We start from the raw sequence: 12,276 nt of genomic DNA on the forward strand, positions 1-12,276 counted from the left end.
ATTTTCACACAGCAAACTCCCACAAATGTCAAAGTTATCAGATAATAGGTGTTGTTTCAAGGATAAATATTAGCAAGGATACTGGTGAGAATGTTCCTACTCTTCAAAATAGTGCCAAGGGATCTCATATCCACCTGAGACGGCAGGTGGACTCAGTTTATTGTCTCATCCAAAAGAAAGCCCCTTTGTATGTAGCGCTGCAGCCTCTGGCCTGCTCTGAAAATGCGACCACTGAAACATGGTTGACTCAAATCCCTGCGGAAATTACGAATGCATATACGAGATGAAAACATACTCTAGTTTAACTGAACAATGCAATTCCTCTCTGGGCCTCTCACCACACCTCTCAAAACCTTGTCAAATATTTTTTTTATTCTTAAACAGGGTGTGGACATCACTGGCGCAGCCAGCATTTTTTATTACCCATTTCTAATTGCCCTTGAGAAAGTGGTGAACTGCCTTGAACCGCTACACCCACAGTGCTGTCAAGAAGGGAGTTACAAGATTTTGATTTAGGTAGTAAAGGAACAGCGATGTAGTTCCAAGTCAGGATGGTGTGGGGCTTGGAGAGGAGCTTGCAGGTGTTCCTATGTACTTGCTGCCCTTGTCCTACGTGCTAGAAGTGCTGTTGAAGGAGCCTTGGTGAGTTGCTGCAGTGCATCTTATAGGTGGTACAAACTGCTGCCACTGTGTGTTGGTGGTGAGTGGGGTGCCGATCAAGCGGGCTGTTTTGGATGGTGTCAAGTTTCTTGTTCGTGCTGTACTCATCCAGCAAGCGGAGAGTATTCCACCACACTCCTGACTTTTGCCTCGTAATTGGCAGACAAGCTCTGGGGAGCCAGGAAGTGACTTACCACAACATTCCCAACCTCTGACCTCTTGTAGTCAGAGTAATGGTCCAATTAAGTTTCTGGTCAATAGTAACCCCCAGGATGTTGAAGGTGGGGGATTCAGCGATGGCAATGTCATTGAATGTTAAGGGGAGATGGTCATTCCCTGGTATTTGTGTGACATGAATGTTATTGCTATTTATCAGCCCAGGTCTTGCTACACATGGGCACCGACTGCTTTAGTAGCTGAGGAGTCACAAATGGTGCTGCACATTGCGCAATCATCAGCGAACATTGCTACTTCTGACCTTATGATGGAGGGAAGATCATTGATGAAACAGCTGAAGATGGTTGGGCTGAGGACACTACCCTGAGGAACTCCTGCAGTGATGTCCTGGGACTAAGATGATTGACCTCCAACAACCACAACCATCTTCCTTTGTGCTAGGTATGACTCCAACCGGTGGAGAGTTCCCCACCCCCTGATTCCCATTGACTCCAGTTTTGCTCCTTGATGCCGCATTCGGTCAAATGCTGCCTTGATAACAAGGGCACTCATTCTCACCTCTCCTGTGGCATTTGACTCCTTTGTCTATGTTTGGATCAAGACTGTAATGAGGTCTGGAGCCAAGTGACCCTGGCGGAAACCAAACCGTGTCAGTGAGCAGGTTATTGCTGAATAAGTGATGCTTGTTAGCACTGTTAATGACACCTTCCATCTCTTTGTTGATGACCAAGAGTAGACTGGCCGTGTTGGACTTGTCCTGCTTTTTGTGGACAGGACATAGGTGGGGAATTTTCCACAATAGATTCTGGAATGGTTCCTTCAGATTGGAAGGTAGAAAATGTAACCCTACTATTTAAGAAAGGCAGGAGAGAGAAAACACAACTACAGACCTGTTAGCCTGACATCAGTAGTCGGGAAAATGTTAAAACCTGCTATAAAGGATGTGATAACTGGCCACTTAGAAAATAATGGTAGGATTGGGCAGAGTCAACATGGCTTTATGAAAGGGAAATCATGTTTGACAAAGGAGTTTTTTGAGGTTGTAACTAGCAGAACAGATAAGGCAGAACCAGTGCAAGTGGTGTAATTTGATTTTCAGAAGGCTTTTGATAAGGTCCCACACAAGGCGTTAGTATGTAAAATTAAAGCGCATAGGTAAAAACAAAATACAGCAAATGCTGGAAATCTGAAATAAAAACAGAAAATGCTGGAAAAACTCAGCAGGCCTGGCAGCATCTGTGGAGAGAGAAACAGTTGAGGTTTCGAGTCTGTATAACTCTTCAGCTCTGAAGAAGAGTCATATGGACTCGAAACATTAATTCTGTTTCTCTCTCCACAGATGCTGCCAGGCCTGCTGAGTTTTTCCAGCATTTTCTGTTTTTATTAGAGCACATGGGTTTGGGGGTAATATACTGGCATGGATTGAGGATTGGTTAATGGACAGAAAACACAGATTAGGGATAAATGGACCATTCTCAGGTTGGAAGGCTGTGGCTAGTGGGGTACTGCAAGGATCGGTGCTTGGGTCCCAGCTATTCACCATCTATATCAATGATTTGGATGTTGGGACCAAATGTAATATTTCCAAGTTTGCTGATGACACAAAACTCGGCAGGAATGTGAGTTGTAAGGAGGATGTAAAGAGGCTTCAAGAAGATTTAGACAGGTTAAGTGAGTGGGCAACAATGTGACAGATGGAATATAATGTGGAAAAAATGGAAGTTATCCACTTTGATAGGAAAAACAGAAATGCAGAGTATTTCTTGAAAGGAGAAAGATTAGGAATTGTTGATGTCCAAAGGGACTTGGGTGTTCTTGTTAGCTTTGTGACTTATGAACAATTTGGTGCAGAAAGCAATGAGGAAGGCAAATGGTATGTTAGCCTTTATTGCAAGAGGATTTGAGTACAGGAATAAGAAAATCTTGCAATTATATAGAGCCTTGGCGAGACCACACCTGGAGCATTGTGTGTCGTTTTGCACTCCTTACCTAAGGAAGGATATTCTGGCCATCAAGGGAATGCAACAAAGGTTCACCAAATTATTTTTTGGGATAGTGGGATTGTTCTATGAGGAGAGACTGAGGACACTGGGCCTGTAATCTCTAGAGTTTAGAAGAATGAGAGGTGATCTCATTGAAGTGTACAAAATTCTTACAGGACTTGACAGGGTAGATGCAGGAAGGATGTTTCCCTTGACTGAGGGGGCCTAGAACCAGGGGACACAGTCACATCGATGATTACTTTGGTGCTGCTTCATGCTCTCGTCTGGACCTAGAAAAATTTATTAATTTTGCTTCCAATTTCCACCCCTCCATCATTTTCACATGGTCCATCTCTGACACTTCCCTTCCCTTCCTTGACCTCTCTGTCTCAATTTCTGGTGATAGACTGTCCACCAATATCCATTACAAGCCTACTGACTCCCACAGCTACCTCGACTACAGCTCCTCACACCCCACTTCCTGTAAGGACTCCATCCCATTCTCTCAGTTCCTTCGCCTCCGTCGCATCTGTTCTGATGATGCCACTTTCAAAAACAGCTCCTCTGACATGTCCTCCTTCTTCCTTAACCGAGGTTTTCCATCCACGGTGGTTGACAGGGCCCTCAACCGTGTCCGGCCCATCTCCCGCGCATCCGCCCTCACACCTTCCTCTCCCTCCCAGAAACGTGATAGGGTCTCCCTTGTCCTCACTTATCACCCCACCAGCCTCCGCATTCAAAGGATCATCCTCCGCCAATTCCAGCATGATGCCACCATCTTCCCTTCACCCCCCCCTTCCCCGGTGGCATTCTGCAGGGATCATTCCCTCCGGGACACCCTGGTCCACTCCTCCATCACCCCCTACACCTCAATCCCCTCCCACGGCACCTTCCCATGCAACCGCAGAATATGCAACACCTGCCCCTTCACTTCCCCTCTCCTCACCGTCCAAGGGCCCAAACACTCCTTTCAAGTGAAGCAGCATTTCACTTGCACTTCCCTCAACTTAGTCTACTGCATTCGTTGCTCCCAATGCGGTTTCCTCTACATTGGAGAGACCAAACGCAGACTGGGTGACCGCTTTGCAGAACACCTTCGGTCTGTCCGCAAGCATGACCCAGACCTCCCTGTCGCTTGCCATTTCAACACTCCACCCTGCTCTCATGCCCACATGTCCGTCCTTGGCCTGCTACATTGTTCCAGTAACGCTCAACACAAACTGGAGGAACAGCACCTCATCTTCCGACTAGGCACTTTACAGCCTTCCGGACTGAATATTGAGTTCAACAATTTTAGATCATGAATTCTCTCCTCCATCCCCACCCCCTTTCCGATTTCTCCCCCTTTTTTTTCCAATAATTTATATAGATTTTTCTTTTCCCACCTATTTCCATTATTTTTAAATGTATTTCCATCCATTGTTTTATCTCTACCTTTTAGCCTTTTTCGATTCCTTCACCCCACCCCACCCCCACTAGAGCTATCTGTACCTTGCTTATCCTGCTTTCTACCCTTGATTAGCACATTCTTTAGATAATATCACCACCTTCAACACCTCTTTGTTCTTTTGTCTGTGACATCTTTTGGTTATCTCCACCTATCACTGGCCCTCTATCCAGCTCTACCTGTCCCACCCCTCCTTAAACCAGCTTATATTTCTCCTCTCTTCTATTTTTACTTGGTTCTGTTGAAGGGTCATTCGGACTCAACGTTAACTGTGTTCCTCTCCGCAGATGCCGCTAGACCTGCTTAGTTTTTCCATGTATTTTTGTTTTTGTTTTTGGCTCAGAATAAGAGGTAGGCCATTTAGGACCGAGATGAGGAGGAATTTCTTCAGAGGGTGGTGAACCTTTGGAATTCTCTACCTGTGGAGGCTCAGTTATTGAGTATGTTCAAGACAGATTAGGAAATATTAAAGATGATATGGGATATGGGGTTAGTGCAGGAAAATGGCATGGAGATTGAAGATCAGCCATGATCTAGTTGAATGGTGGAGCAGGCTCGAGGGGCTGAATGGCCTACTCCTATTTCTTATTTCCTAAGTTGATCAGACGAGAACATTGATGAAAAATCTCTCGCTCTGTGTTTTCAGTCAGAGGGTCATCATGCTTCAGTTCCAAGGCTTCAGTTAACAGTCTGCGAGCATTACTCCTAAGACTCTCTGTTTTAGAATCACATCGCACCTCAATGGATGGTTTATTTCTATTTTCTTTTATGAAGGTTTTCCACGTTGTGTAAATGACTTGAGCAAGCTTCCTATTTCCTATGTACCAGCATTGTAGCTGTACTGGAACAGCTTGGCTAGGGGCACAGCTAGTTCTGGAGCATGAGTCTTCAGTACCATTGCCGAATGTTAGGGCCCATAGTCTCTGCAGTATCCAGTGCCTTCAGCCATTTCTTGATATCACGTGGAGTGAATTAAATTGACTGAAGGCTGGTATCTGTGATGCTGGGGATCTCCGGAGGAGGCCGAGATGAATCATGCACTCGGCACCTCTGGCTGAAGATTGTTGCAAATGCTTCAGGCTTATCTTTTGCACTGCTGTGCTGGGCTCTCCCATCATTGAGGATGGGGATTTTTGTGGAACCTCCTCTTCAATGAGTTGTCCACCGCCATTCACTGGATGTGGCAGGACTGCTGAGCTTAGATCTGATCCGTTGGTTGTGGAATCGCTTGGCCCTGTCTATCACGTGCTGCTGCTACTGTTTGACATGCAAGTAGTCCTGTGTTGTAGCTTCACCAGGTTTGACACCTCATTTTTAGGCATCTGATCATAAGATGATTTTCAGTGCTCAGAATGTTTCAGTTTGAAAGAAGATTCCCTCTAATGTTATTCTGTAACTGGCCCCTAGATGGAGCATCAGCAACAGCGAATCATTCCCTCTGCCTCAAGACTATGATCAAGATAATGGATCCACTGTGTCGGGGATATCAGGGGCAGAAACGCACGTCCTAACACTTTGTGGGAACATGCTTTCTCTTTATTGGGTAGTAATGAGGCATAGCTTGTTTGAGTATTTTGCCAATATCAGACGCTCTTACTCATTTACAAAGCAAGAATCTCATTTGCAGTATCATTGTATTTCCATTCTCAGTGTCTGGGTTTCGCCAGCAAAGTTAGTATTTATTGCCCATTCTTAGTATTCCCAGATTTGATACAAATGAGTGCTTTGCAAGGCCACTTCAAAGTGTCATAGAATGATTCAGCCCATCATGCCTGTGTCTGGATATTGGTGTGAGACAGCATTCACATGTAGCCCAGAGTGGATTTCCTTTCCTAAAAGTTTTGAATGAAGTAGTTGGGGATTTTTTTTTTTTAAACAATGCACCTTTTCATCACATTTCATGTTTTTTTTTTACTGATTCTACAGTTTTATCTCCAGATTTTTCTAAACAGAATTCAAAATCTCACTATTATGTTGGGATATGGACTCCCGTTCATATTGGATGAGTCCAGGCCTCTGGGTTACCAGTCCAGTAATATAACTATTCTGCTACTGTATATGCATATTGCCTTATGGAAATGACACTTGACTCTTCCCAGCTAATTAATTACTCCTCAATAGGAGTGACAATTCTTTTTTAAAACTGAACTATTGTCAGTGTCTTGATAACTCATTAGGTGAGTGCAACATGAGTGATGCATATATGACAGTGACTACTCTTCAAAAGTACTTCAGTGGCTGTAAAGTGCTTTGGGACATGAAAGACAGTATATAAATGAAAATCTGCCTTTCTTAAACCATATGAAATAGGCAATGCTAACCTTAGTTATTGCTGGAGCAATCATGGAGGGTTGATGATTACCCTCCGTGACTCTCAGCTAAGGAGGAGTAAAATCACAGAATTGTTATGGCGTAGGAGGAGGCCATTTGGCCCATCGTGTCTGCACCGGCTCTCTGAGCATTTTAACTTAGTGCCAATCTCTTGCCTTTTCCCTGTAGCCCTGCACGTTGTTTCTATTTAAATAATCATCCAATGCCCTCTTGAATGCCTCAGTTGAACCTGCCTCCACCACACTTCCAGACAGTGCATTCCAAACCCTAACTACTCGCTGTCTGAAAAAGTTTTTCTCACCTCGCATTTGCTGCTTTTGCAAAACACTTTAAAACTGTGCCCTTTGGTTCTCGATCTGTTTATGAGCGGGAACAGTTTTTCCCTATCTACTCTGTCCAGACCCCTCATGATTTTGAAAACTTCTAACAAGTCTCCTCTCAGACTTCTCCTCTCCAAGGAAAACAATCCCAACTTCCCCAATCTTTCCTCATAACTGAAGTGCCTCATCCCTGGAACCATTCTCGTAAACCTCTTCTGCACTCTCTCCAATGCATTCACATCCTTCCTATAGTGTGGCGTGCAGAACTGTACACAATACTCCAGCTGAGGTCTAACTAGTGTCTTATATAAGTTCATCATAACCTCCCTGCTCTTGTACTCTATGCCCCTATTAATGAAGCCTGGAATACTGTATGCTTTGGAAACAGCTCTCTCTACCTGTCCTGCCACCTTTAGTGACTTATGTACATAAACACTCAGGTCTTTCTGCTCCTGCACACCCTTTAGAATGGTATCCTTTATTTTATACTGTCTTTGTACCGAAGTGTATCACCTCACACTTCTCCACATTGAACTTTATCTGCCACCTATATGCCCACTCCACCAATGTGTCAATGTCCTTTTGAAGTTCTACACTGTCCTCACGATTTACAATTCTCCCAAGTTTTGTGTCGTCTGCAAACTTTGAAATTGTCCCCTGCACACCAAGATCTAGATCATATATATATATATCAGGAAAAGCAAGGGTCCCAATCCCCCTGGGGAAATCCACTACAAACCTTCTTCCAGCCTGAAAAATACCCATTAACCATCACTCTCTCTTTCCTATCCCTCAACCAATTTTATATCCACGTTGCTACTATCCTTTTTGTTCCATGACCTATAACTTTCTCTCAAGTCTGTTGTGTGGCACTGTATTGAACACCATTTGGAAGTCCATATACACCACATCAATGGCCTTGCCTTCATCAACCATCTCTGTTACCTCTTCAAAAAACTCCAAATTAGTTAGACACTATATGACTTTAACAAATCCATGCTGACTCTTCCCAATCACTCCACATTTTTCCATGTGACTATTAATTCTATCCTGAATAATTGTTCTTAGAAGTTTCCCTGCCACCGAAGTTAAACTGACTAGTCTGTAATTGCAGGGCAGATCTTTATAACCTTGTTCAAAAAAGGTTGTAATGTTTGCAATTCTCCAGTCCTCCGGCACCTCCCCTGAATCCAGGGAACATTGAAAGATTATGGCCAGCGCCTCTGCAATTTCCACTCTCACTTCCTTCAATATTCTTGGATGCACCTCAACAGGTCCCGGTGCTTTATCAACTTTAAGCACCAACAGCTTGTCCTTATCAATTTTAAACCCTTTTAGTGACTGAGTTTCCTCCTCTGTCACTATGGCCTGGGCAGCATCTAACTCATGGGTAAAGACAGATGCAAAGTATTCATTTAACACCTCAGCCATGCCGCTTGCCTCTGTAAATCCCCTTTTTGGTCCTTATCGGCCTTACTCCTTTTACCAGCCTTTTACTATTGATGTACTTATAGAATACTTTGGGCTTCCCTTTTGTGTTGGTTGCCAGTCTTTTTTCATAATCCCTCTTTGCTTCTCGTATTTGCTTTTTCCAAGGTTCACACTCCTGCCCCCTCCTGGTAAGTACCTGTGTACAGGTTCAGGCTGGCTGTGAAGCCCCGGTCCTGACTCCAGTGGTTAGAATCACGGGACTGTAAATCCACTTTGAATCAGCACCTTCAGGAAAGCAGGGAGAACAAGAAACTTGGGGAGCTACAATAGCAGATCTGTTTTTAGCGTTGGTTATATATTTCTATCGTGACAGCACTTTAATTTGTAGCCATTGTACAGCAACCCTTACAGTTTAAGCTCAAGGAAAGATTAACACTGACTGTAAAATGAAATCAGTCTGTTCGAGTTCTGCAATGATTCCCACTGATTCATGTAATCTTTCAATTAGAATATTATTTTAATTGAAGTTATTTTATTTCCTTGCGCCCTTGACACTTTTCACCAGCACACAGAAATTTGCTGGAAAGTGATGAACTGGACAGATATTTTGGAAACGGCATTTCACAAAATGAGCCAATTTAAATAATCGAGATACATTTCTTCACAATATCACCAGATTCATTTATTAATTCCCGTCTATTTTCGTAAATAATATCTTCGATTTATTAAAGTACTATAGATATCTTTGTGGTGCAGTTTCACAGCTTCCTGGTGATGCGATTGGCCCCAGAAAGCTGGACAGCAGCCAATCACATGTCTATCAGCTCAATGTAATTGATAGTACTCAGCGTGAAAGTGACCAGGAGCGGATTGCACGAGCTACTGCTCAAGACTGGAAATTAGAAACTTTGACTGAAAACATTTCTCAAAAGTTTTTAAACGCTGGATCCCGATGATCTCGCCGTCTGTTTATGTTTAACAAAAACAAGTCATGGAAGTAATTTCCTAAAAGGAAATTAAAGAAAGGAGGCGCAATCTGGAACAGAGAAGATGACAAGTTTGCAGGTGTTGGGAATATACTTACTGTGGATTGTAAATGGTGTTAGCTCTCAATCAGGTAGGTGGGGAGACCCTCCACTTTCTATCATTTCATCTACAAAAGTGTTTCTGTTTATGTCTTAAACGGGTCTGTAAGACTTCTTGGTCAAGCCAACTTGGTGCCTTCTTGTAAGGACGGTTAAAATTGTCGTTTTGAAAGAAAAGAAATGCGATGACAAGCCTTTTTTCCCCGGACGGAAACTGAAGCTATAAAAACCTGTTTGTTTAAAGTTTTTGCGCAACCATCTAACGATAAACTGAGGCTGCTTTGTGGGCGTGTCTGCCTCAGGTTGGCAGAATCTTGCTGCGGCGTGGCAGTCAAGGTGTTAACAGGTTGTAAAATCAGGTTAATGGTCAGCTCGTTTGAGTTAATGTGAGAGTGGAGTTAGGACCAAACTGTTCGCGGTGGACGCGGAAACCTTTGAACTTCACTTTTTTTAACCGCCTTTCATTTGATTGAGGGTGTGATTTTTAAAATCGAAAATCACAGCCAGCCATTGTGACGGGCTGGAAATTTTACCACAAGTAATGTTTAATTGTTTCAAGTTTTACTCTATGACACATGTTTGTGATAGTCACCTTTTTAGGTGATTAAACGCGATGGAGCTCAGGATATCTTTAAAGAAGGATTCAGCATAGTTCTTGTTTAAAGCCATCCCTCTTGATCTTTAGTGTCAGTTTAGTCTTTGCTTGATTCTACAAGCGCTCTCATACTTGGTGCTTCTGTAGGTGGTGGGAGGACGACGTTCAAATGCCAATTCCGCCACCAGTTTCCCAAAAACTGTCTCCTTTTGTCCGGGTGGCAGTCTCCGATCCCAGGTTTGCGATGCCACTCACACTATAGAGAGCAGCCCCGGATCAATACAGTCCCTGCTGCTGTTATACTGTTCATGACACTGACTGGCTTCTCTGCCTCGGTGAACTCTGGCAAGTTTGTTTTCTAGCTGCAGGAGACCCGTGCACCAGGAGCTGGAGTTAGTTACATAGTTGTAAAAGCATCTAAAGATTTTCTGGACACTTGTCTCTTTCGGGGCACCTTGTTCTTGCTAATCGGTTCGTGTGTACTTCGCACTGCCAAGTAATTGACTGCATGTGTAAGGGTGCTATATAGATGCAAATCTTCCTTTCTGCATTAAATTTAAGAACATTTTGTTACTGTTTATTCACGTCTTGTCTGTCTTAACTGCCCCCCACCACCCCCAGCGAATGTCAATAGTTCCCATTAATTTTAATTATATCGATGGAGTGCTGCCGATGAGTTGCAGATTTGTTTATTTAAATGTTACTGCTGATGAGATAGGCAAATAGAGTTATACAGCACATAAACAGACCCTTCGGCCCATCATGTCCATGCCAGCCATCAAGCACCTATCTATTTTAATCCCATTTTCCAGCAATTGGCCCGTAGCCCTGTATGCTATGGTGTTTCAAATGCTCATCTAGATACTTCTTAAATGTTGTGAGGGTTCCTGCCTCTACCACCCCCTCAGGCAGTGTGCTCCAGATTCCCACCACCCTCTAGGTGAAAAATTTTTTCCTCAAATCCCCTCTAAACCTCCTGCCCTTTACCTTAAATCTATCCTCCCTGGTTATTGAAACCTCTGCTAAGGGGAAATGTTTCTTCCTATCTATGCCCCTCATAATTTTGTATACCTCTATCAGGTCCCCCTTAGCCTTCTCTGCTCTAAGGAAAACAACCCTAGCCTATCCAGTCTCTCTTCATAGTTGAGATGCTCCAGCCCAGGCAACATCCTGGTGAATCTCCTCTGCATCCTCCTCCAGTGCAATCACATCCTTCCTATACTGTGGTGACCAGAACTGCACACAGTACTCCAGCTGTGGCCTGACTAGCGTTTTATACAGCTCCAACATAACCTCCCTGCTCTTATATTCTATGCCTTGGCTAATAAATGCCTTCTTGACTACCTTACTTTCTTGTGCTGCTGCCTTCAGGGATCTATGGACATGGACACCAATGTCCCTCTGATCTTCTGTACTTCCTAGGGTCCTACCATTCATTGTGTATTCCCTTGCCGTGTTAGTCCTCCCAAAATGGATCACCTCACACTTCTCAGGATTAAATTCCATTTGCTACTGCTCTGCCCATCTTACCAGCCCATCTATATTGTCCTGTAATCTAAGGCTTCCCTCCTCACTATTTACGACACCACCAATTTTCATGTCATGTGAATTTACTGATTATACCTCCTATATTCATGTCTACATCATTGATGTGCACTACAAACAGCAAGGGTCCCAGCATCGATCCCTGTGGTACACCACTCGTCACAGGCTTCCAATCGCAAAAAAACCTTCGACCATCACCCTCTGCTTCCTGCCACTAAGCCAATTTGGATCCAAATTGCCCTGGATCCCATGAGATCTTACCACCTTGACCATTCTCCCATGTGAGACCTTGTCAAAAGCCTTACTGAAGTCCATGTAGACTACATCAACTACACTACCCTCATCTACATACACACCTAGTCACCTCCTGGAAAAATTCAGTCAAATTTGTTAGGCGTGGTCTCCCCCTGACAAAGCCATGCTGACTTTTTTTTCCTCTGAGCATGCGCGCTGCCCTCCCCAACACAAAGATCAGGTTCATTCTCTGATGTGAATTCTTGTTATTGGCTGCAGATACTCTTACAGATTCTTTCCAAACCTGCCCTTTCTGTCCTGTTTACACTGCTAGTTCAGATGCACTTTTGCTTGTGAATGTGCGGTCCACACAATCGCATCTGCCCTCGTTTGAGATGGGAATGTTCCTACCTGTTTTTTTTTTCATTCAATACCCCCAAGTCTCTGTTCTCCACTACCAACTGTCTTA

General features: G+C 43.8%; 2 protein-coding genes across 3 annotated transcripts in view; both read left to right on the plus strand.

Moving 5' to 3' along the window:
• cdk2 (cyclin dependent kinase 2) overlaps positions 1 to 12,276 on the plus strand; it is a 434,240-nt gene that overhangs the window by 371,598 nt on the left and 50,366 nt on the right. The gene's annotated exons all lie outside the window — the stretch shown is intronic.
• LOC144672680 (receptor tyrosine-protein kinase erbB-4-like) overlaps positions 9,084 to 12,276 on the plus strand; it is a 139,452-nt gene continuing 136,259 nt past the window's right edge. The window contains exon 1 of one of the 2 annotated variants that reach the window (XM_078534566.1): positions 9,084 to 9,465. In XM_078534566.1, coding sequence (XP_078390692.1) covers positions 9,399 to 9,465 — 67 coding nt within the window. In that variant the 5' untranslated portion in view covers positions 9,084 to 9,398. The remainder of the gene's footprint in view (positions 9,466 to 12,276) is intronic. The other variant, XM_078534568.1, reaches the window with a different exon arrangement.

The sequence above is a fragment of the Cetorhinus maximus genome, chromosome X, assembly GCF_964194155.1.
Source record: "Cetorhinus maximus chromosome X, sCetMax3.hap1.1, whole genome shotgun sequence".
In the NCBI taxonomy this organism is placed as follows: Eukaryota; Metazoa; Chordata; class Chondrichthyes; order Lamniformes; family Cetorhinidae; genus Cetorhinus; species Cetorhinus maximus.